At 40.4% G+C, this 26,729-nt stretch overlaps 1 protein-coding gene across 6 annotated transcripts in view; it reads left to right on the top strand.

The window, feature by feature from the left end:
- LOC139581106 (LIM domain-binding protein 2) overlaps positions 1-26,729 on the top strand; it is an 83,563-nt gene that overhangs the window by 44,148 nt on the left and 12,686 nt on the right. For 2 of the 6 annotated variants that reach the window (XM_071410524.1, XM_071410523.1), the window contains exons 3-7: positions 10,528-10,700; positions 16,037-16,159; positions 19,859-19,942; positions 22,347-22,470; positions 26,546-26,599. In XM_071410524.1, coding sequence (XP_071266625.1) covers positions 10,528-10,700; positions 16,037-16,159; positions 19,859-19,942; positions 22,347-22,470; positions 26,546-26,599 — 558 coding nt within the window. Of the gene's footprint in view, positions 1-10,527; positions 10,701-16,036; positions 16,160-19,858; positions 19,943-22,346; positions 22,471-26,545; positions 26,602-26,729 lie in introns of all 6 variants that reach the window. The other 4 variants (XM_071410521.1, XM_071410522.1, XM_071410526.1 and 1 more) reach the window with 2 other exon arrangements.

Genomic DNA, 26,729 nt, shown 5'->3' with positions numbered 1-26,729 from the left:
ATTTCCATGCGTTCTTGTCTGCAGTGCGGAAAGCTGCATTTGCTGCATATTCACTCACTGAGTATCTCTCTACTTTCTCGCCTTTTCCCCCTTTTTAATTTACCCTGATTCTGTGGGATACTCCTCCTATGAATTTTGTCTCATCATCACTTTTCTGTCCGTGTTCCTGCAGCTCATAGGAATGAGATGACCACTGGTGACAACCCTGAAACTAAAGTGAAGTTCAGTCAAGTTTATGATAGTTTGTTGTATTTGTCGTAACTGGTTACTGGGTGAAAAGTAAAATGAATGGCTTAGTTACCATACTGTTAACTGTGTAAACAAAGCACTAAACTAGAATCTGTACTAATGTTATTGGCGGACTCTCCACAAGTCAACTCGACTGTCCATAACCCTGCCCTTACTTTTGAAAATTCAGCTGTGACTAACTGAACTCAATGACCAGTTAGTCAATTTTATTATGGTTAATGGTCATATGGTTAATGGTTAATAAATCATAAATTATTTGTTTGCAAAATAAATACAGAATAAATTTCATTTTACCTGTATCATATACAGTATAGACTATCAGATACTCAACATGACTCTTGTAATGTATGTGTGGGTGAGTGTACATTGAGTGTGTGTCTATATGAATTCCTGGGCATATAGCATGCTCCTACTACAGTCCCTCTGTGCCTCGTTATATGTTGCACAGTGGATATTGCCTTTCTCCTTTCCTCTAACCACCATCCCTCTCACAACCTTCCACACATCCCTCTCACCAACATACACCCACAGACACACAACACACCCAAAGATACACACACACATACAGCACACCCTCATTCTCCCTCCCCCACCATCACTCACACACACACACACACACACAAACCTACAGACACACATACAGCACACCCTCATCCCCCCTCCCCCACCATCACTCACACACATACACACAAACCTACAGACACACATACACACACCCTCAAACCCCTCCCCCACCACACACGCACACCCTCAACCCCAACTCCCCCCCCCACACACACACATATCCACACAGATATGCATACGTGTGTGTGTGTGTGTGCACTCACTCACTAGAAAACTAGTAGAAAGGCAGACAGCGGCCCCTTTCCTCTAGGAACCCCTCGTTCTGCTCGGAGCCCAAACTGTTTCTCACACGTCTTTTTGGCTCGGGCTGCTGGCAGCGGTCCTAGGGACTCGCAAGGGGAACAATTCCACAAAGTGGCATGAATTAATGTGGTTAATTAACACAGCGTTAATTGTTTGTAAATTGCATGTTTGGGTACACATTACTTGAGAAGCATATGTTGCGCGTCGTGTTCACCCAAACAAGTGGCGGTTAATCCTATCTCTCGAGTGCCCGCGTCTGAAGATGGGCCAATCAACTTGGTGGTAAAAAAAAGAGATGGGAACGAGAGAGATGAGAGAGAATGATAGAGAGAGAATGAGAGAGAGAGAGAGGGAGAGAGAGAGAGAGAAAGAGAGGGAGGGAGACAGAGGGGAAGGGGGAAGGATAGACATTTTCAAAACAAATGAATGTTTGTTTGTGAGCTTGAGGTTTCTGTTACTCTAGTGGTGTTAATTGTAAGTGGAAATCATTTGAATAACCTTGGGGCTCGTTAAGACTCATCACGTCCCTGACCCATTACTTTTTAATAGTAACAAAAATCAATACGTACGCACCTACACACACACACACACACACACACACACACACACACACACACACACACACACACACACACCTACACACACACACACACACACACACACACACACACACACACATACACTCTTAGAAAAAAGGGTTCCAAAAGGGTTGTTTGGCTGTCCCCATAGGATAACCCTTTTTGGTTCCAGGTAGAACCCTGTTGGGTTCCATGTATAACCATCTGTGGAAAGGGTTTTACATGGAACTCAAAAGTTTCTACCAAATAACCAAAATGGTTTTACCTGGAACCAAAAGGGGTTATTCAAAGGTTTCTCCTATGGGGACAGCCAAATAACCCTTTTAGGTTCTAGATAGCACCTTTTTTTGTCTAAGAGTGTACATCCTAGCTCTGTTGCCACCCGCCACCCCACCATACCCCAATATGCTTTGGATCTCTTTGCACCCCACCTAGAAAACAATGTAGGGGAAACACTGGACTGTGGAGCTTGAAATGGTACAATATTTACCTGCCATTACCCATTCTATCAGTGTGTTTTTGGTGGGGTGTGCAGTGTTATTTTGTGGGATATGTTTTGGTTGAGTCTCCTCATGCGAGGCTTCTACTGAAGCTTATGGGTTGGTCAGGTGTGCGAGAAGCATATCTGTGTATCTCTCTCTTCTACCTCTCTCTCCCTCCCTCCCTCCACTGCTCACCCTTTTTTGTACGTGTTTATTTAGTCATGCCCGACTTTATCGAATTTGAAAAAACATGCCAGTCACGGGCTCTCTCTTTCTCTCCCTCTCGCTCTCTCTCTCTCTCAATTCAATTCAATTTGCTTTATTGGCATGACATAACAATGTACATATTGTCAAAGCGTACTTTGGAGATTAGGTAATACATTTAGAATATTAACATAATTAAAATAATACTAATCAATATTGTCAACGGGACAACAGTAACAACAACAATCAAGGGTCAAAATAACCACACATTGAACAATAACAGTGGCATAGAGGACATGTGCAGGTTGGTTGGTCTGTCAGACACTGTCCCTCATTTTATGGCAGGCAGCAATGTAGTGCGCTGCCAACCCACAGCTCTCTGCATCCTCCCACAACAGAACGGGTAGCCTATTCTCATCAGAGAGGTCTTTAAAACCTTGATTAAGGGTTTAAAATGTGGGGAAATTACACTGTCAATTATTTATTTATTTTTAACATTTTGTCAGTCAGCTCTGTCTCAGGTTCTACTGTGGTGCGGTGGTTGCACAGCCTTTCTTTTACAGGGAGCCAGGCTTTCCTGTGTCTACCCTTTTCAATGCAAGGCTGTGCTCATTGAGCCTGTACTTTGTCAAGGGGTTTTCTAAGATTTTGATCGGTAAACTTGGTCAAATAGTTAGTAATTTGGTTCATTCTGATTGATTGGATGTTCTGGTCCTGAGGCTTCAGTGTGTTAGTAGAACAGGTTTGTGAGCCCCAGGACCAGCTCTCTCTCCTCTCTCTTCTCTCCTCTATCCTCTCTCTCTCTCTCTCTCTCTCAATTCAATTCAATTCAATTTGCTTTATTGGCATGACGTAACAATATACATATTGCCAAAGCTTATTTTGGATATTTACAATATAAAACATAAAAATGAGAATCAAAATTGTCAACGGGACAACAGTAACAACAATAACCAAGTGTCAAAATAACCATACATTCAACAATAACAATACGCATACAGTAGAGTACATGTGCAGGTTGATTGGTCTGTCAGACACTGTCCCTCAATTTATGGCAGGCAGCAATGTAGTGCGCTGCCAGCCCACAGCTCTCTGCGTCCTCCCCCGACAGGACGGGTAGCCTACTCTCATCAGAGAGGTCTTTGAAAACTTGAATAAGGGTTTCAAATTTGGGGAAATGACACTCTCTAATTGTTTTACATATTCTTTTACATTTTGTCAGGAAATGCAGCTACGTTCTGCTGTTGTGCAGTGGTTGCACAGCCTTTCCTCTACAGGGACCCAGGTTTTCCTGTCTACCCTTCTCAATGGCAAGGCTGTGCTCACTGAGCCTATACTTTGTCAAGGTTTTTCTAAGGTTTTGATCAGTAACCATGGTCAAATATTTAGCCACAGTGTACTGTCGATTTAGGGCCAGATAGCACTGCATTTTGCTTTGTGTTTGTGCTTGTGTTTCCCAATAAGCAATATAGTTTTGTTTTGACTGTGTTGTAATTTGGTTTATCCCGATTGATTGGATGTTCTGGTCCTGAGGCTTCAGTCTGTTAGTAGAACAGGTTTGTGAACTCAGGACCAGCTGGATGAGGGGACTCTTTTCTTTGCTCAGCTCTTGGCATTGCAGGGCTTGGTAATGATATGAGAGGAGGTCACTGTATTTGAGATGTTTCCAAAACTTAATTGCTCTTTTTTGAGTTTTTATTATTAGTGGATATTGGCCTAATTCTGCCCTGCATGCATGGTTTGTAGTTTTCCTCTGGACATGTAGGATAATCTTACAGAACTCTGTATGCAGGGTTTCAATGGGGTGTTTGTCCCATTTTATGAAATCTTGTTTTGCAAGTGGACCCCACACCTCACAGCCATAAAGTGCAATTGGTTCAATGACATATTCAATTCGTTTTAGCCAAATTTTAATAGGTATTTCAATTTGAATTTGCTTTTTAATGGCGTAGAATGCCCTGCGTGCTTTCTCTCTCAGTTCATTCACTGCCTCATTAAGGTGTCCAGTTGAGCTTATTTTTCAACCTAAGTAATTGTAATGTGTGCAGTACTCTATATATTTTGTACCAATTGAGAACTTTGGTCTAATTCCCTGAGATCTGGATCTTGTAACGATTATCGTGGGCTGAAGGAAGAGTGGACCAAGGTGCAGCGTTTAAAGTGTTCATAATTTAATCCAAAAACCAAATCGAACAAAAACAACAAACAGGAGAACGAAAGCGAAACAGTTCTGTCTGGTGCAGACACAAAAACAAAAAACAACTACCCACAAAACACAGGTGGGAAAAGGCTACCTAAGTATCGTTCTCAATCAGAGACAACGATAGACAGCTGCCTCTGATTGAGAACCACACCCGGCCAAACACATAGAAATAGACAACATAGAACAAAACATAGAATGCCCACCCCAACTCACGCCCTGACCAACCAAAATAGAGACATAAAAAGGATCTCTAAGGTCAGGGTGTGACAGATCTTCTCTGGAAAATCATTATTTTAGTCTTTTTGGGGTTTACTGCCAGGGCCCAGGTCTGGCAGTACTGCTCTAGCAGGTCCAGGCTCTGCTGTAGGCCATGTGCTGTGGGTAACAGCAGAAATAGGTCATCTGCGAAGAGTAGGCATTTAACTTCTGAATTGTGGAGACTAACACCAGGGGCTGATGATTTTTCTAGAATAGCTGCCAATTCGTTGATGTAATTATTGAAGAGTGCAGGGCTCAGATTGCAACCCTGACGAAGGCCCTGGTTAAAGAGGTCTGTTCTTTTTTTGCCAATTTTAATGCTGCACGTATTGCCAGTATACATTGATTTAATTATGTCATATGTTTTACCCCCTACACCACTTTCAATAACTTTGTAGAACAGTCCTGAATGCCAAATAGAATCAAATGCTTTTTGGAAGTCGATAAAGCAAGCATATATTTTGGTATTTATTTGGGGGACATGTTTATCTATCAGGGTGTGTAAGGTGTAAATATGATCAGTTGTGCGATGTTTTGGTATAAATCCAATTTGGCTTTTACTCAAGACATTGTGCTTATTAAGGAAGTTTAGAACTCTTACATTTATAATACTACAGAAAACCTTCCCCAGGTTACTGTTCACACAAATGCCTCTGTAATTGTTAGGGTCAAATTTGTCTCCGTTTTTAAAGATTGGGGTTATGAGTCCTTGATTCCAGATGTCAGGGAAATAACCTACACTCAGGATCAAAGTTAAAAGTTTTAATATACTGTAGCCAATTGAAATTTTGCACTAGTGAGTTTGAGCATCTCATTTAGGATGTCATCAGGTTCGCATGCTTTTTTAAATTTGAGGGTTTGAAGTTTCTTATAGAGCTCCTGGTCAGTAATTGGGGAGTCCAATGGATTTTGATTGTCCTTTATAGCTTTTTCTAATCCATTCAACTTCTCGTGAATTTGGCGTTGTTCTGCGTTTGTGTCAATTTGAACGGTGTTGTAGAGTGTTTTAAAATGGGTTGTCCATATGTCACCATTTTGTATCGCTAATTCCTCTTGTTTAGATTTTTTATTTTTTTTCAAATTTTGCCAGAAGTTGTTTGTGTTTATGGACTCCTCAATTAGTGTCAGCTGCTTGCTGTTGTACTGTGCTTTTTTGTTTCTGAGTGTACATTTATAGAGTTTTAAAGTCTCACAGTAATGAAGGCGTAATTCACCATTATTTGGGTCTGTGCTTTTGGTTGGATAGTGTTAAAAGTTTTTTCCTTGTAATTTTACAATCTGCATCAAACCAGTTGTCATCTGTGATCTTTTTTTGTTTTGTTTTTTATCAATTTCAATTGTGCTTCTTTTGCCGTTTGCCTGAATATATAGTTGATGTTTTTTACTGCTAGATTGATGCCTTCTTTACTGTGAGTGAATGTGCTATCCAGAAAGTTATCTAAGAGTATTTGGATATTTTGGTTACAGGTTGCTTTCTGGTATTCTTCTGTGCTGTTTTGGGCCCATCTGTATGAATTTCTGATGTTGTACAGCTTACTGGGCTGTGAATGTGTGGTTGTTTCCATGTCTGTTCTTTTGAGGAACAACGTAATTTGGCTGTGATCAGACAGAGGTGTTAGTGGCTTGACAGTGAATGAGCTGAGAGAGAAGGGGTCAATGTCTGTGATCATATAGTCTACTGTACTGTGGCCAAGAGGTGAGCAGTAGGTGAATCTCCCCAAAGAGTCCACCCGTAACCTACCATTGACAAAGTACAGACCCAGGCTTCTACAGAGCTGCAACAGATCCCTTCCGTTTTTGTTGACGGTGCTGTCACTGTTGTTTCTATTAAGACAGTTAGAAACAGTATGGCCTGTAATAAAGCTGTCCCCTTGTGTGCTCGTTAGATCAGGTAGTGTTCCTGTGCACGCATTTGTGTCCCCACAGATGAGCACATTTCCCTGGGCCTGGAAATGGCACGTCTCTTCCTCAAGGGTGGAGAAGATCTCCTATGAATAACATGGGGATTCTGAGGGGGGGATATATATTGCGCAAAGGAACACATCTTTTTCTGTCAGTACAAGTTATTTTTTCAGTTTTAACCAAATGTGATATTTACCAATTTTGAGGGGATCAATTACATTTTGTAGTTCGGATTTGTACCAAATGATCAATCCTCCAGAGTCTCTGCCTCTAATGACAGAGCTGTGTTTCTGTGATGGCACAATTACCTCTCTGTAGCCTGTGGGACAGTGAGTGACAATGTCAGCCTTACACCATGTCTCCTGCAGAATGATGACGTCAACATCTTTAAGATTTTTGTTGAACTCCAGTGCTAAACTCTTCAGTCCAAAGGTTGATGAGTTTAGGCCATGAATGTTCCACATGCTAACTGATAGTGATTTCATGTTGCAAAACGAAAGAATAGCAGTCAGAAATACAGTAACTACTAACTAATAAGTTGTTAAGAGTGAGATTAACAGGATAACAGCTAACATTCTTTCTGTTATATATATAAATATTCCTATTCATTGAACAAGTAAATTCTAGTACAATAGGTGTGTGTGTCTCTCTCTCTCTCGTCCTCTCTCTCTCTCTGCAGTCATAACCTCGGGAGCCATAGCCACTACTGTCTTTGGGGGACATTTCTAAATGAAGTTTTATTTCCCTAGCTTTGCTCCCTCAGGGGAACAGTGGAACATAATTCCACCCAACAGTGTGTTGCCTCTAAAATGTATTATTTCTGCTCGGAATCAGGAGTCTTGCTGGATAATGGAGCTTGTTTCAGAGGGAGAGAGAGTAGGATGAGGGATTTCCAATATGCGTGGCTTCTTTTGATTCAAAACACAAGTGGAAATTATTATTATTCTTTTTTTGACAGTTTTTTTTGGCTTTTCCAATCCACGGCTGCTTCGGAACCCAAACACAAACAAGAATTCAGTTTACACTGTATTGTAGATATATTGGAGAGAGGAGAGAGGAGAGAGAGCTGGTCCTGGGGCTCACAAACCTGTTCTTCTAACAGGACTAGATGGCTGATGGCGCCGGAGAAGATGGCTGATGTTATACGTGCTCCTAACTGACTTTTTTTATGTTCGTTTTTCTGCGTTGTTTGTAACTTATTTTTTTACATTTTGTACATAATGTTGCTGCTACCATCTCTTATGACCGAAAATAACTTCTGGAGATCAGAACAGCGAGTACTCACCACGAACTGGCAGAAGCTTTTTTTCCTTTAATGAGTCTGACGAGTCCGACGTGAAAGACATACTGCTTTCCTGGGAACAGGCCCAAATCCCCGTCATTTGAGTGAAGAAACGACGGAGAAAAAGAGGACGAAGGTCAGGGTGCCTTCTGAGAATTCGTTGGCGATCAGATGAACCCCCCTTGCCTTCTGTTCTTCTAGCTAACGTGCAATCACTGGAAAATAAAATCGACGAACTACGAGCAAGATTGAACTACCAATGGGACATTAAATCTCCACCCAGCACAGCCAGAAGAGGACTGGCCACCCCTCATAGCCTGGTTCCTCTCTAGGTTTCTTCCTAGGTTTTGGCCTTTCTAGGGAGTTTTTCCTAGCCACCGTGCTTCTACACCTGCATTGCTTGCTGTTTGGGGTTTTAGGCTGGGTGTCTGTACAGCACTTCGAGATATTAGCTGATGTACGAAGGGCTATATAAAATAAACTTGATTTGATTTGATTTGATTAAAAACTGTAATATCTTATGCTTCACGGAGCGTGGCTGAACGACGACATTATCAACATACAGCTGGCTGGTTATACGCTGTATCGGCAGGATAGAACAGTGGCGTCTGGTAAGACAAGGGGGAGCGGACTATGCATCTATGTAAACAACAGCTGGTGCACGACATCTAAGGAAGTCTCTCTTTAGGTTGCCATTTACCCTTTTGGTTTGTGGATTCTTGTTCTATGTTTAGTTGCCTGTCTGCACTATCCATATTAGCTTCACGGTTCGTTTTGTTATTTTGTTCGTTTTGTTCAGTGTTTCGTTCTTTAATAAAGAAGAATGTACGCTTACCACACTGCGCCTTGGTCTCCTTCCTACGACGGCCGTGACAACCTGTTGTATTCGGCGCATGTGACTGATACCATTTGATTTGATTTGATAGTGTCTCCTTCCCTTGTTACAAATACACTACCCCGACATAAGCTGATAATGTGATGAAGAGATATCTTTTCTGTTTTGCATAATGTCACAGTGTATCCTAAAGCATGATCCTTTTGTATCATTCATTATATTAATTTAAACAGAGATCTAGCTGAAAGAGAATAGAGGGAAGAGGAGAAAGAACAAGAAAGCCTGAGGGCAAAAGACACTAGCATACTTTCCCCTCCCCCACTCTCTCTCTCTCGCTCTCTTGATTTTGTCAAACACTAAATCCACGCCGTTCCTCCGCTTTGAGTACTTTTAGCGTTCTCTAGTAACCTTTCACAGCTTTCCTGTAACTTTCAAACCAGACTGTCGAAGTTTTACTTTGCTTGCTTGGAATAATTCCCTCACTAAACCGGCAAACAAGTGAACGAGCCTGTATTTTTCAAAACAAATGGTTTGCTTTCTACAGTGTGGATACTTCACATTAAGCAAAGAAAAGCAGATCAGTAATGGCTAAAATTGGGTAGCACACATGGTGTAAAACTGTCTATCCATCTATACTGTAGGTCTTTGTCAGGTACCTTCACATACCTACACATTATAATAGACCATAACTAGCCTACAAAGGCTAGTTTGGTAAAAACTTGAGTCTACAAATGAATTAATTACCTCTTCGGGCTAGGGGGCGGTATTTTCACGTCCAGATGAAAAGCGTGCCCAAAGTAAACTGCCTGCTACTCAGGCCCAGAAGCTAGGATATGCATATAAAATTATGTCTGTGAGTATAACAGAACTTAGGCGAAACCCAGAGGACAAACCATCCTGGAATTTTGGTTTTTGAGGTCACTCTCTTTTCAATGGGGTTTCTATGGGGATCTAGATTTCTAAGGCACTTGCTTGCAGTTCCTATCGCTTCCACTGGATGTCAACAGTCTCTAGAAATTGGTTGATGTTTTTCCTTTGTGTAATGAAGAAGTAGGGCTGTTCAGAACGAGGGTCGAGTCTAGTGTACTGTTTGTTAGGGGCACACGACCTGAAAGCTCGCTCCACTTTGTTTTTTATCCGCTATTGAACGCAGTTTATCCCGTCTTAAATTTGATCGATTATTTACGTAAAAAAATACCTAAAGTTGTATTAGAAAAGTTGTTTGAAATGTTTGGACAAAGATTACAGGAAACTTATTAGATATTTTGTAGGCATGTTGCGCGAGTTGGAACCGGTGTTTTTCTGGATCAAACGCGCCAAATAAATGGACATTTTGGAGATATAACGACGGAATTAATCGAACAAAAGGACCATTTGTGATGTTTATGGGACATATTGGAGTGCCAACAGAAGAAGCTCTTCAAAGGTAAGGCATTAATTATATCGTTATTTCTGACTTATGTGTCGCGCCTGGCGGGATGAAATATGATTGTCTGTGTTTGTTTGATGGAGTGCGGGATTTGATCCCTAAGAAGTTTAATGAGTGAATTATGTATTTTTCCTCTGTTTTCCCTGTTTTAAATTGGACATACACTCACCCTTCACTACTTTAGTCCCATATTTCAATTATTAATAACTTCCCCGCTCTTTCTTTTCTTTTTTCTCAGCTATCGGACGAACGCTCATCCCACGCTACTTCAGCACAGTGTTTGAGGGCGGCGTCACTGACCTGTACTACATCCTCAAACACTCCAAGGAGTCCTTCCACAACTCCTGCATCACTGTGGACTGTGATCAGTGCACCATGGTCACTCAGCACGGTAAACCAATGTTTACAAAGGTAAGATCGTAACCCCTGCAAGAAATGCAAGGCTGTCATTGTGACTTACCAAAACACCAAGATCTTATGAGATTTTATTTAATTTACTATCAAATTGAAATGATTTATTTCAACTTCGTATCCATGACAGTTTTTTACATTTATAAAATTATTTTCCACAAAGCTGAAGAGAGTAAAAGTATGGTGGGTGTGGCTCCTAAAAGGAGTATCTAGCAGCATGATTCAGATGGTCAACTGCAGACTGTCTTTTGAATTTAAAGTGAGGCTCATGCTAGTGAAGATAGCTACAGGGATTCCTTGTTCCATGAATGAACACTGCAGTGAAGCACTCACACAATTTGCCTCCATAAAATTACCCACAATGCAGTGTTATCATAAAACCTAGTCACCATGTTAGGGGTATACCATAGCTTGAGAAGAGAGGAAAATGTCAACCGCAACAGATGAAGAACAATAACAGTACACACAAACACGGTAAATGAAAAATATTTTCTCAACCGCCCCATTTAAGCTTTTACAAAATCAGGAAGTGGAAAAATTAATTCATTAAAAGAAATTCCACTAGCAGAGCACGTTCCGGGAGCTCCCATCCAGGCTTCTGGCTCTGGAGCGCTGAATCTCAATGAGCTCTGCCTCGTTCCCCTCTTCTCTCACCTCCACCCTTCCACCCTCCTTCCTCCAGCCCCCCATTCCTCATCCCTGGAGAAATTATTCCTGGCTCCTTCCCTATCCCAGAGGGAAAAGCCCCGACCATCCCGCTGGGAGTAATCTGGATGTGTAAACCCGGCATGTGTGCATGTTCATGTGTGTGTACGTGTTCGTGTGTGGAAGTGTGTGTGTGTGAGGCGAGGGTGTCGGTTTTTGCACGATGGTACCCCCCGCTGCACCCCTATGGTATCCCAGAACCTCGATTCAACACCCAGCAGGCCCCACTATACCTAGGCTCTGTGGATGAAGCATTGGGGCAAAGCCCTTGTTACTGTAGCCCAGTTGCCAGGACTTCCTGTGGGGGATGGAGAAACCAGACGGGAGATCTGTGGATGTAGCATCGGGACCAAAGCCCTTGTTACTGTAGCATGGTGGGCCATCCCTAACTGTGGGGACAGTCAATGATTCTATCTCTCGCTGTTTAATTCTCATGTATTGAGTAAACTGTTTAAGCAAAAGCCAATTTGAATTGATTTGATAAGGTTGTTGAATTGGAATGTAAATACAGTGTAATAATGGTATATTACAGCCTAATACAATGAATAGGGTAACACTTGACTACAGAATGTGTTTCCCACCCCCCCTCTTAAGGGAAATATCTATTTTCTGACCAAAAAAAGCTACATTTGGTAAGATTTAGATATGTGCTTACAGGCTATCCATAGGCAAACACATTTTGAAGGGAAATAAATTGGCAGAATTATACATATTTTTGTTATTTAATAAAAACAGAAACTTTAGAAAGGGGGGTGTTTTGCCCCGATATCGAAATTACATTGCACATCTCACTATTAATATCTTCAATATAATGATGTTTTGATGTATGGCCCCTCTTTTTATTTTCATCCTTCCCGTTCAAATCATCATTAAATGACTGTATCTCAAAATTGATTGTGTAAATCAAAGAGGGTACTTATAGATGATTTGGATATGATTTGAAAATGCTAATATAGCTACCATTGACTTGCATTGATTGCCCAGGAGGTTTTGCCCCAAACATACTCACTTTAAATTGTACTACTTTATTAGAAACTGATAACCATTTTTCTCTCTGACCAAGTGGATTATTTATCTTTAGGCTCCCCTACTGGTGTATATATATATATATATATATATATATATATATATATATATATATATATATATATATATATATATATATATATATATATAAACATATAGATGTAACTCCATTAAGTTATACATTTAACTTTTTCTAAAGCACAAAATATTAGATCAATGTACCTCTAAATCGTTTTGTTGGAGTGACTTAAAACGTTAAGATGAGACAGATTACATGTTTAGTTGAGCAAGACTAGTGGCATCCAGGGAAAGTGTTGAAAAATGTTTTGGTGACATAAAGTGGTTTCTATGAGAATTACAGGAGGGGGGGGGCATTTAACCCTGGGGGTGTTTAACCCCAAGCCACCCGATTACAGACTAATACATAATGAATGTATATGATGATGTTTTATAATGTTACTATATGTTACAAATGTATTATTAATGCTCAATTACACCCTTATTTATAATGAATGTGTATATTTAAATAATATTTATATATGAACCTAATCTATTATGAAGGAGGCTCTAGGAATACAGTAGCACTTTATACAGTAGAGAATGGTGTCTCTTGAGCAAGCTTGTGATGCTGTTTTACTCTCTCCTCCCAGAATATGTGACTGAGATCCCTTAGCAAAGCAAATGTGGAGAAGATTTATTACAGGCTTCTTAAATCAATTGGGACTCTCCAAGGGTCCTTACCTTTTTATGACCACTGTTTGTATTCACTACAATTTTTATCAACTGCCTGCACTTTTCATACAGTCCCATGAAGTGTAGTATTGTAAGAGTAAAGGTTTTGTAAAGCCATTTTATTGGTAAAGATTTTGAATAATAGCCAACCAATAAAGAATCTTCACTATGTTGTAGTTGCTACAACAAATTTTGGCTGAATTTTGGCTGTACAGTTTATATACACTACCCGTGAAAAGTTTTAGAACACCTACTCATTCAAGGGTTTTTCTTTATTTTGACTATTTTCTACATTGTAGAATAATAGTGAAGACATCAAAGCTATGAAATAACACATATGGAATCATGTAGTAATCAAAAAAGTGTTAAACAAATCAAAGATATTTCGTCAAATAGCCACGCCTTGATGACAGCTTTGCACACTCTTGGCATTCTCTCAACCAGCTTCATGAGGTAGTCACCTGGAATGCATTTCAATTAACAGGTGTGCCTTCTTAAATGTTCATGCGTTTGAGCCAATCATTAGGGGGGATACAGAAGATAGCCCTATTTGGTAAAATACCAAGTCCATATTATGGCAAGAACAGCTCAAATAAGAGAAACGACAGTCCATCATTACTTTAAGACATAAAGGTCAGTCAATATGGAAAATTTCAAGAACTTTGAAAGTTTCTTCAAGTGCAGTTGCAAAAACCATCAAGCGCTATGATGAAACTCGCTTTCATGAGGACCGCAACAGGAATGGAAGACCCAGAGTTACCTCTGCTGCAGAGGATAAGTTCATTCGAGTTACCAGCCTCAGAAATTGCAGCACAAATAAATGCTTCACAGAGTTCAAGTAACAAACACATCTCAACATCAACTGTTCAGAGGAGACTGTGTGAATGAGGCCTTCATGGTCGAATTGCTGCAAAGAAACTACTACTAAAGGACACGAATAAGGAGAACAGACTTGCTTGGGCCAAGAAACATGAGCAATGGACATTAGACCGGTAGACGGTAGAAATGTGTCCTTTGGTCTGGAGTCCAAATTGGTGATTTTTGGTTCCAACTGCTAGTTTTGGTGTCGTCACTATTATTCTACAATGTAGAAAATAGTCAAAATAAAGAAAAACCCTTGAATGAGTAGGTGTTCTAAAACTTTGACCGGTAGTGTACAGTACACATATGATAAAATGTCTTTCTTTCTGGACAATATTTCTGTACATTTATTGGCCCCTTTATATTCTGCTTAACTTCCTGATAACGCTTCATGGAGTTTCTGAATAGAATGTTTCACAATGTACAAAAAATATATTTTAGCATGTGTGGGTCTTTGTGTTAATACCAATGGAAGCGTTACAGAATTTCATTTACATCTGTAGCCAGTATCGTTAAACTCATACTTTTGCCCTGTGGCCAGAGTGCACTAGTCTAAGAAACAGTTGGAATGATAATCAAACTAGAATGAAAGCCCTTTCCATTGTCCATTAAACAGTTAGGATTATTTTCAAATATTTCTTCTGTCTAATCTGCACAGATCTAAAGACAACCACATTGTTAGATATCCAACGACTAACTTGCTAACTATCAGAAAGTAGTTCCCGAAATGTAATCTCATTGGCCAGAATAACTTATGACTACAAAATCCAGACAGTGCATACTGCATAGAGAAACATCCTCACATTGTAGCCAAGTAGCATAGACTAAACTACATCACCAGAATGGGTTAAATCATATATTCAATGGTAGGAGATAGCAGAGGGGAAAAAAATCCCTTTTTCTCTACTTTTTCATTTTTTTCCAGGGTTGCGGAGTGATACCACGTGACCAGGCCTGTATGCCCGCCAGCCTCTTTCTTGTTGATCCTCTAGAGACCATCTGTGCTGGGGGCATTGATTAGAGTGTGTCTGGTGGGATTACATCTTTTCGGTTGCCATGCCAACTAATCAGCTGATTTCTTCTTCTTTTTTTTGCCCGCTCTCTCCCTCCCTCCGGTTGCCACAGCAACGAAACATCGGGAACTGCAAGGGCCCCTACAACACTGAATTCGGCTAAAGGGGCAAATGTGTTTTTTTCCTGTCTCTCTCTCACTCATACTGTCTCTCTTTCTCTTGCGCTCTCTCTCTCTCTTGCACACTCTCCCTCTCTCATTCTCTCTCTTGTCTCTTAATTGGCAACTCTCTCTGACCCAAACTTATTTTGTCTCTGCCGTAAACACACTCCTCTCAACGTCATCTTCAAGAGAGTGTGAGGGATGAGAGGAACAAGGACAGACCTGCTGAATAAGGACAGAGTAAATAATAGTCTGCCCAATTCCAAACAACTTGAACAAATTTGAAACTGAAGGACACGCTGAGTTTTATGACAATCATTCCTTGCTCATAAAAATCGATCCCTGTTGTGATAACCCAATAAACAGATGTCTGCATGCCAGCGAATTAAAAATGTCTGATTGTAAAATAAATACTGTGCATTACTTATGTAAATAAGGTATTTCTGTTTTTTATTTGTAATACATTTGCGTTTTCGGTTTGTCATTATAGCGTATTGTGTGTAGATTGATGAGGGAATGTTTAATCCATTTTAGAATAAGGCTGCAACGTAACAAAATGTGGAAAAAGTGAAGGGGTCTGAATACTTTCTGAATGCACTGTACATTAGTATGGGGAATGATGTCAAAGGGGACGTAAACTGTAGCCTACTGTGTACTAAGGGATTTTGAAAACCTATATTGAATGAAGCTGAGTAGGCTTGCATTTGTTACAAAGGTTGTTATGGATGACACTGCAACACTCATAAATGTGTCATGCTTGGTCTCATGAAGGTGTTATGCATGCCTTATGTATACCCCCTTCTAAGAAAGTGTTACCCCATCTTTGTTGTTGGGACAGGTATGCACAGAGGGCCGCCTGATTCTTGAATTTGCCTTTGACGACCTCATGAGGATCAAGACCTGGCACTTCACCATCCGGCAGAACCGAGAACTCATCCCCCGCAGCATCCTAGCCATGCACGTGAGTAGTGTGACATCATCAACATGCGCTGACTGCACACCCATACAAATGTAACACATAGAGTTGGATAGAGGGCACTGCCCATGCTGTCACCGAAGCCATTATAGCAAGATGCAGAGATGTGCCCTATATTCAACTCTATGCTTTGACATCATCAACATGTGCCACCCACACGCCATAGAGAATGATAGAGAAGTATTATAATGGTGAGAACCATAGAGAATGTTGAGGAAGTCATCATGGATATACTCAGTTTTGCATGGACATTGCCATTGAGGGCTTCCACCATTTTAAAGTAGTAAACTGGGTGAGGATGGGTTGGGAGCAATCAACCAATGATCAGAGCATTGTCTTCTTCAACCTCTTGAGTCCCACACTCACGCCGGCATAATTTAGTGCTTCTAACCCCTTTTAAACATTGTGTGTTTGCTACAGACTTCTGTTTTTTTGCATTGGATTCGTCTATTTCTTCCACCATTAGCCTGTGCGATTGACGGAGGCTGAAGTATACCTTATTGACATAGGATTTGCGGTATGTTGACAGAACAAATAATTGGGCAATGTATATATGGTCCCCTTTCAAACAGCCAAATATTTTCCACATTCTTGTCGGCATTCACCTTTTATATCGCCATTGCTTGCCACAACTGAGCAAGAGACATTCAACTTTGACTCTGTTGTTGCGATCGTTGTCATATTAACCTGATGTGAGAGAGCAAGCTCTAAATCCGACAGAAATGCTGCTTTCAATGTACTGCTTTCATTTCTTCACATTCACAATAGTAAGTTCAGTCAGTTAGCAGCTCACCATACTTGTAAACCATTTGTACGATAATGTGTTGATTTTCATGCTATGAATAAAAAGGAGGCTACAGTTAAACCCAAAATGTTGGAGATAGCAAACAGCTAGCTAATGTTAGCAACAAACCAAGTCAAAACTAGAGATAGTTGTTTTTAGTTGCCTGGCTTGCTTGATTGACATGCTTTGTCCACAAAATAGAGCAAGTAATGTTTCTATTTGGACCAGGCTATGATTAAATTTGTGCCATTTGCCAATGATGGTAAGATGTAAGGTAACGTTTATACTGACGGGTTGGCGGGACATTTAAATACATTACGGCAATAATGACTAGGAAATAAAAGTACAGGCTTTGTCGCCTGCAATACCTTTCAGATATAAAGGAAAGGCAGCAAAAAGTTAGCGGGATGCTAAAGTTGGTGTAAAAACATCTTGGTTTGACAGTTGTACTAGAGATGTGTTTGTGAGACAAGGGTGAATCTCGAAAACGGTTTGAGCTACAAAGTATTATAAACCCACTATGAAAAGCTGAGACTCTCACGAACACGAAAACGCAAATGTAATGTTTTGTTCTATGATGCTCACAAGCCACACAACAGTCGTTAGAAGGTCAGGGTCTTCTACATAGAAGATCATAGGAAATCCCAGGACATAGTGTCTATAATACTGTAATAAGCTCACATAGTTGCTGTCACAAATTCCAAACTCCACACAGTAGTCACTGACTAGTTGGATATTCATGTCCCACTGAGCAAACAATTGCTGTACTTACAGCATAATTTTTTACAATTTTTTTGCGTGGCGAGCATTATTTGTTCTTTGACATTTGTCAATAAAACTCATTAATGCAACTGTTCATTTCAAATTGTTTTGTGTTCTTGTAGCCATGATTGTCCTAAAAATAAACTGGTAAAACACTTCAATGTGAGGCTAAATATGAGGGCATAGAAAGCAGATGAATCAAAGTAGTGAATTTTAACCTGGGGCCAATTGGTTGCATGGTTTGTAAATGGCTTTAAGCTATATCACCGCCATATAGTGGCCACAATAAATGAATGACACGCAGGATTTGCTTCATGGCTCCAGCAATGCAGGTGGCGGTAAGTCACCAATATTAGCTTTATGCTTTTTTTCAAACAAAAGAAGAAGAACATTTACAACTTGAAAATGGAGATGGCCTCAATGGCGCTGCCCGTGCTCTCACAGACGCTATAATGGCACAATACAAAGATGAGTCCTCTAACTATATGTCACCTGCCCATTTTCCATTCAGGTGTATCCTATTCTCAACATGTAATGCGAGTCCTACTCCACAGTGTCTAAAGTGCCTCAACTCCACCAAGACACTTCAATGCTATTCATAGCATATGAATGTAAAAGCCATACAAAGCAGTTTGGAAAGTGTCCCAATTTGGAGGGATTTTATAAACCCAATTTATTTGCAGACATCAAAGGAAGGCTTGGATCAAAGAGGGCCCTAGCCTGAGCAACAACAAAAAAAAGGTCAAATTAATAATCTGTTTAATTCCAGTAAGTGTATTCAACATAATAGTCACACGGAAGGAAGCCCAGTGAAGTGAGCAACTTATAAATTGTCATAATTCCATACGTTAGACATAGTATATTATATTCAGTAGTGCACTGTCATACTCTTGGCATACTCTAGTATCATGAATGTGTATGCATCAAATACATTACCCATATGCATATAACCTAAACGCATAGCCTACCTTGAAGTGTGCAACGATGACTGATAGAAACAGTCTATTTTCTTCAGCCGTGTGAGCCTACAGTTATATTTAAGAAGTAGTTTTCCACGTATAGCCAGCCTCCTTCTTGCCAAATCTTCATATGAAATTCACACACCATTAAATTGGCCCCTGTGGGTATTCCCACTAATTCCAGGAGAGTAGGGTATTGTGGGGCCTGGCCTGATATTTCACAGGCATGGGAGTGATGTGTAAAAGTGAGTTAGCTCTTTTGATCATAGCCTCGACTAATGAAAAAGGTAGAGAGAGCTTGGTCTGGAAATGAGAAGACTGAATTTAGACAGACACAATTGTGCTTGTGCGTGTGCACACAGACATGCACACACCAACATAGACACAAACGCAGACAATACACAAACATGTACATACACACATGTGCGCACACACACACACACACACACACATCGCAGGCTTTGTTATAACATTTTAAACATTCTGTTTTTTGCTCGAGCATTAATTTCTTGTAAAAGCACACATTTTGGAATGTTGTGGGTATTTCGTAGTCTCACAGTTTTGTGGGTACGTCAAGGTTAGACTATTCTGACAATGATTATTTTTTTCAAATGGTGTTCAATGTAGTTATTGATAACCACGGTTGAAAAAGCATTTGACACCTCTTGGAGTCACAGGTTCTCACAATAATAAGCTGTAATGAGGTGGCTAGTTGGCATTGATATTTAATTTCCAATTTAAAATCATAGTCTAAGATGAAGCCATTTTTTTTTAAATGTTTTTTTTTCTCAATCGTCCTTTATCCACATACTCAGACGCAACTTTATGGTAGTCGTTGGTTCAATAGCGACCTAGCCAATGCTAGAGCAGAAGCAAAGCATAGTTCTGTCTTTCTCTCCTCTTGGACAATACAGAACGACTTGGTATTTTCCTTCCTGACTTTCTCCACACAAAGATACAACTGGAGATGAGACTATGCATTTTTCATAAGCTTCGAAATGGAAGCATGCGCCAGGCCAAGCTGTCTCTTGGTTTGTTAATACACTGCATTTTCAGACTGAAGACTTATACTATATGAAAGAGTGCTAACAAGTTAATATTAGTAGTTAATATAAATGAATACTGTATGTTGCCTCTCTCAATTTCATTACCCCCCACTCCCCCTTCCCCAACCCGTAGGCACAAGACCCCCAGGTTTTGGAGCAGCTCTCCAAAAACATCACTCGCATGGGGCTCACCAACTTCACCCTCAACTACCTCAGGGTAAGAGCTCTCTCTCTCTCTCGCTCTCACTTTAATTCAATCGCCCTCTCTCTCTCTCCTCTTTGTCTATCTGCCTCTCTCTGTATCTCTGTCTCTCTCGCTCGCTCTTTCTCACACACACACACACTTTAATTCAATCACCCTTTTTCTCTCTCTCCTCTGTCTGTGTCTGTGTGGGTCTGTTGCTCTCTCTCTCTTCCTTTCACGCTCGCATAAAGACACACACAAAGACAGGCACAAACATGCACCCACGCACAAACACACTCACACGCCGCCACTACTCAATATATCAATCACCTTGATATAGGTACCATGCCATGCCAACCACAATTTTAATTAGGTATGCCTACCTGAAGATTATTTTTCAGGATATTTTAAGAATTTCAAGATGGAATATACAAAATAACATTGACAGACTGCCAGCTATCACAATATAGCTGGCATATATCCCTATATGTATATCCTTGCTTACTTTTTAGGTCCATTCCTCACTGTATTTATAACATATACTTAGTAAAAGTCTCAGCAGCCTGCACCAGAATACATTAGTCAGTATTTCAGCTCTCTTTTGTTTGTGCCTTTCATTCCAAGACTGAGTGACAGCTCCGATTTCCAAATGGGAGAACAAGAGAGGAAGAACGAGGGAGAAAAGAGAGAGGGAGCGAATTAATTGGATCGAGAAAATTAGCATAACATTAATGAACGCTCCCTGTTGAGACTCATAATTGTGAAATGCCGGGCGGAGAGACGGCGAAGTGCCTAGCCACTGTTTATTTAGAAGACTGTGGAGAGAGAGAGAGAGAGAGAGAGGGGAGGAGGAGAGAGAGCGACAGAGAAAGAGGGCTTGGGGGGGGTTGATTTTTTGAACAACCATTCTTACCATTTTGTTGGACTTCTTGTTTTTTTTGTCCTCGTTATTGTTGTTTTTGTCTTCTCGAGATCCATAGCAGCTTACCGTGAAAATGATTATGGAATGCATATGGGATAATCATATGGAATATGTTGAGTGCAGTTTTGGAGATGTTTGTGTCATCATAACACACCTATATTATCGTCATTTATAATATATATATATATATATCGCACCTTTTTATTTTGAATTTAAAAACCTCTCTTTTATTTCTGATAAATATCGAATTACGCCTTGCTTTTCAGTTATTGACAGCATATCATCCATTACCTATAGGACATTTATCCATCGGCCGTTAGTCTAGAACTACTAGGCTATTCCTTTGAGGGTTGGTTCGTTTTTTTAAATGGCACCCTTCCGCACAACCTACCTCATTTATCCAAATAAAAACACCCCCTGTAATTTTTCACCAACAAATCCTATCCTTGGCTCTGAGGCGAATTAGGAATTGGTCGACTTTTGGAGGTCGACGTGGGGTTAATTTCCTACTGTACTTTTGAGTAAACATCATCAGTCTTCCTCACGTCACAGTGAGCCATAGCGATTTCTATCTCGCTATCTTAGTGTCGCTGTTCAGATAAAATACGCCCTTTCCTCACATAAATGGAGTCTTTATTGTCTTTCGAAAGGCACTCGTGTGTTTCCCATCATTTATCAGTTCTTCCCAAAGAGACTGACGCTTTCCTGGCCAAGGGTCAAAACCGGCTTTTTTTTGCGGGGTCAGTGTATTTAAGCCTTTCCATGTATTAGAGCCGTAAAGCAGGCTTCCTACCATTCAACCTGAAAATAGCACTAGTTTTCAGGCTCAAATCCAGGGATTGTTCCCTGAGCTAGGGGGGATATAGTCGTGTCAAGAGGATGGTATCAGAGAAAGAACAAACATGGGTTTAGTGGGCTACATGCATGTTCACTTTGCCTGCAGACAGTCCAATGCCATTATAAAATAGCTCTGTAGTAATAGAGTGAATGGCGTTGGTGGACCCTGTGACTCGCTGGTCGGGTATTTTTTTTAAACGTCTCAGAGTAGGAGTGCTGATTTAGGATGAGGTCCCGTCCCCCTTACATATAATCGTATTCCTTATGATCTAAAAGCCGAAACTGATCCTATATCAGCACTCCTACTTTGAATACAGGCCCAGGTCTGTTTTAATAGGCCTATGAGTATGTGAATTGGCTGGTTAAGAGAACTGTTGAGGGAGGTTGTTTGCCACATGCGAAAGCCTGTCCTATTCAAACTGCCAAACTGGCCCGCATGTCCTCTTTGTGATGACGTCATAGGTCACTTGATGATGCTCCTTGTTGGATTCTCAAATTGTACACAGAGTTTCAGATTCAGCATGTATAGGTGATACCCTCTGGAGCAAAGCTCACATAGTGATTAAAGATCCATCTTCACCAGCATGGAAAACATGCACTCTATATGCGTGTGCGTTTTAATACTTCCGAATCTAACATTTGCGTGTGTGTGTGTGTGTTCTTGTTCTCCATCTGCAGCTGTGTGTCATCCTGGAGCCCATGCAGGAGCTCATGTCTAGGCACAAGACCTACAACCTCAGCCCTAGGGACTGTCTGAAGACATGCCTGTTCCAGAAGTGGCAGAGAATGGTGGCCCCGCCAGGTAACGTTTGTGCTGCCTTAATAACCAAACACACTTGTCTGCAGCTGTCAATGGCAGTGTACCAAATGGCACCATATTCTCTTTATAGTGCACTACTTTTCACCAGAGACCTATGGGACGCAGACAATGTTGTTATAGTGACTTATAAGTAATAGGAGAGCTGAGGTGACATAATGACAATGGTTGGATTGTCTAATTTCTAATGAGAGCATGTTGAAGAACAGAGAAGGTAAATATCTATTATATTGCGTATGCTTATAATGTATTCTCCCTGTCAGGAATCGGGAAATTTATCAGCAATTCCAGAGACAGACAATTTCTATTTGAATAGACTGTAACCAGACATTTCAAGGTTTTATGATTGATGTTTGAAGGGTGGTTCTTGAAAAATAGTTGGCTTAAATTGGCTGTGCAGTGTTAAAGCTGGAGTAGAAATGAGCAGGTGTTTTGGACATATTTGAGGCCTGCAAATTACTGCAATGTTCGCCAGGGCATGACAAGACGTCTTTAAAAAGCAACACCAGTAGAAACCCTTTGACTCAGATCTGTGTAATGTGCAAGGCTTCTGAACTTTAATTAAGGGTGGCTGGTGTAATCAAACTACAAGATCCAACTCCCTCGCTGATAGCTCCCCAGAGGTTTGAATTCTTACTTTTGAATTTTTTTTAAAGTTTTCACTGTCATTGAGCGTAGAATCTTCTTGAACAGACCCTTTGAAAAAGGAGAGGTTGAACTGTCACTGTCTAATTGTGCACAAGGGGATAAACCTTTGTTCAATTGCATGTTGTATAGTGTACAGTGCCTTCGGAAAGGATTCAGACCCCTTGACTTTTTCCACATTTTGTTAGGTTACAAGCTTATTGTAAAATGTATTAAATCGTTTTTTTTCTTCATCAATATACACACAATACCCCATAACGACAAAGCAAAAACAGGTTTTTAGAATTTTTTGCTAATTTATATTAAATTGAGAAAAAAATGAAATATCACATTTACATAAATATTCAGACCCTTTACTCAATACTTTGTTGAAGCACCTTTGGCAGTGATTACAGCCTCAAGTCTTCTTGGGTATAACGCTACAAGCTTGGAACACCTGTATTTGAGGAGTTTCTCCCATTCTTCTCTGCAGATCCTCTCAAGCGCTGTCAGGTTGGATGGGGAGCGTTGCTGCACAGCTATTTTCAAGTCTCTCCAGAGATGTTCAATGGTGTTCAAGTCCAGGCTCTGGCTGGGCCACTCAAGGACATTCAGAGACTTGTCCCAAAGCCACTCCTGCATTGTCTTGGCTGTGTGCTTAGGGTCGTTGTCCTGTTGGAAGGTGAACCTTCACCCCAGTCTGAGGTCCTGAGCTCTCTGGAGCAGGTTTTCATCAAGGATCTCTCTGTACTTTGCTCTGTTCATCTATGCCTCGATCCTAACTAGTCTCCCAGTCCCTGCCGCTGAAAAACATCCCCGCAGCATGATGCTGTGACCACCATGCTTCACCGTAGGGATGGTGCCAGGTTTCTTCCAGACGTGACGCTTGGCATTCAGGCCAAAGAGTTCAATCTTGGTTTCATTAGACCAGAAAATCTTGTTTCTCATGGTCTGCGAGTCATTAGGTGCCTTTTGGCAAACTCCAAGCGGGCTGTCATGTGCCTTTTACTGAGGGCTGGCTTCCGTCTGGCCACTCTACCATAAAAGCCTGATTGGTGGAGTGCTGCAGAGATAGTTGTTCTTCTGGAATCTCCACACAGGAACTATAGAGCACTGTCAGAGTGTCCATCGGGTTCTTGGTCACCTCCCTGACCAAGGACCTTCTCCCCCGATTGCTCAGTTTGGCCAATCGGCCAGCTCTAGGAAGAGTCTTGGTGGTTCCAAACTCCTTCCATTTAAGAATGATGGAGGCCACTGTGTTCTTGGGGACCTTCAATGCTGCATAAATGTTTTGGTACCCTTCCCCAGATCTGTGCCGCGACACATTCCTATCTCGGCGCTCTATGGACAATTTCTTCGACATCATGGCTTGGTTTTAGCTCTAGAATGCACTGTCAACTGTGGGACCTTACATAGACAGGTGTGTGCCTTTCCAAATAATTTCCAATCAATTGAATTTACCACAGGTGGACTCAAATCAAGTTGTATAAACATCTCATGGATGATCAATGGAAACAGGATGCACCTGAGCTCAATTTAGAGTGTCATAGCAAAGGGTCTGAATACTTATGTAAATAAGTTATTTCTGTTTTTTATTTTTAATACATTTGCAAAACTTGCTTTTGCTTTGTCATTATGGAGCATTGTGTGTAGATTGCTGGGGATTTTTTAAAATCAATTTTAGAATAAGGCTGTAATGTAACAAAATGTGGAAAAAGGCAATGGGTCTGAATACTTTCCGAAGGCACTGTATGTGTTACATGTTGCCTTGACTCATTGCTGGTTTCCAGACTTAGGGACTTTATACTTAACATTGTATTGGTTGTATAGCCAGGTTATTAAAATGGTAGCTTTTGTAATTCGAAACAGATCTTGGATCAGTTTTGCTGGTCATACATTATTCGTGTGCCACTACAGCTCGACCGTCCAGCTGTGTTTTTAAACGAAACCAAACTGAACAATGCCGGTCTACTGTAATTGTAGTTTCCTCATTAGTCAAGTTTTTCATCTTTCCTCCAATTCTTCTCGGACCAGGAAAATGGTTCTGTTTTAGCGAGGAAGGAAGCACAGATGCATTTATGCGCTGATAAGTATTTTTTGTGGAAATGGATTTGAGTTTTAGTGCGTTTTTTGTTCAACATAAAAGTAAACAGTTGTGATGCCAGAAAAGGATTTCATGTTCCTGTACCCAGGTTTGTCAAAGTAGTGGATGGGAATTGGTAATAGACTTCATTTTGATAGTTTTTCGTGACAACCATAAACATTCAAATGTAGTAGTAATAGAGAATTTGATTTGGTTCTAGTTGCAGACATGATAGTTTTTATAAAAAATGTGTGTATGCTCCTCAGTTATGTTATCTACTCAGATAAATGATACACTAAGTATACAAAACATTAAGAACACCTTCCTAATATTGATTTGCACACCCCCCCGCCCCCCTGTTGCCCTCAGAACAGCCTAAATTCGTTGAGGCATGGACTCTACAAGGTGTTCAAAGCGTTCCACAGGGATGCTGGCCCATGTTGACTCCAATGCTTCCCACAGTTGTTTCGAGTTGGCTGGATGTCCTTTGGATGGTTAACCATTATTGATACACACAGGAAACTGTTGAGCGTGAAAAACCCAGTAGCGTTGCAGTTCTTGATGCAAATCGGTGCGCCTGGCACTTACTACCATACCCCGTTCAAAGGCACTTCAATCTTTTATCTTGCCCATTCACACAATCCATGTCTCAACTGTCTCAAGGCTTAAAAATCCATCTTTAACCTGTCTTCATCTACACTGATTGAAGTGAATTTAATAAGTGACCTGGATTCACCTGGTCAGTCTATGTAATGGAAAGAGCAGGTGTTCTTAATGTTTTGTCCACTCAGTGTATGTTGCTGGTTGCCTTTGAATACTAAAGCATCTCCCTTGGTGTGATTAGTATAAGAACCTCTAAAAATGTATTTCATTTCCAGACATCTTTTTGAAGAGCACAGATTATATATATACTGTATATACATATATATATAAACGAGATTCAGAGGAATAACATTATCTTACAAACACTTGGTGAAAATGGCTAAATAAATGTATTAATAAATTATGTTTTTCAGAAACAATATTTTGGAGATATAAGTACTGTTAAGATCTCTACTTAACCTATTTCAATACTTTACACAAGATGAATGATCAAGGATATACATGCTTTTTAATTGCATATTTTATTAATTTATTCATTAAATGTCTAGCTCATAAAAAAATTGCTTTTCATAATTGCAAGTCTTCTACAGTAATAATGTTTAGGCAATATCTTTGTTGCAGGGAATGTACTTTTTTTCTCCTTCATTCTCTCTGTTTTCATTTCTCTCTTTCTCTCTCTGTCTGGCATTTAATTACATAAAATAATTAATCACTTCAATAAAACAAAACTAATTTTGGCTCCGGTTTTAGCTGGACACCCACAGAACTTCAAAACGGAAATATTCCCCACAAATCACAAAAAAGGTACCTTTTCTGTCTTCGTATAGTTTTCAATAGAGATAGAAGTAGTCTAGGGGAGCTGCATTCTATTCTCTCTGAACGGAATGCCATGAAATACATTGTCGTGTACTTTGTGTTTTCCTCATGAATGCTC

This window comes from Salvelinus alpinus, chromosome 7, assembly GCF_045679555.1.
Source record: "Salvelinus alpinus chromosome 7, SLU_Salpinus.1, whole genome shotgun sequence".
NCBI lineage: Eukaryota > Metazoa > Chordata > Actinopteri > Salmoniformes > Salmonidae > Salvelinus > Salvelinus alpinus.
The sequence above is the reverse complement of the archived record's forward strand: the minus strand, read 5'-3'. Positions and strand labels throughout refer to the sequence as shown.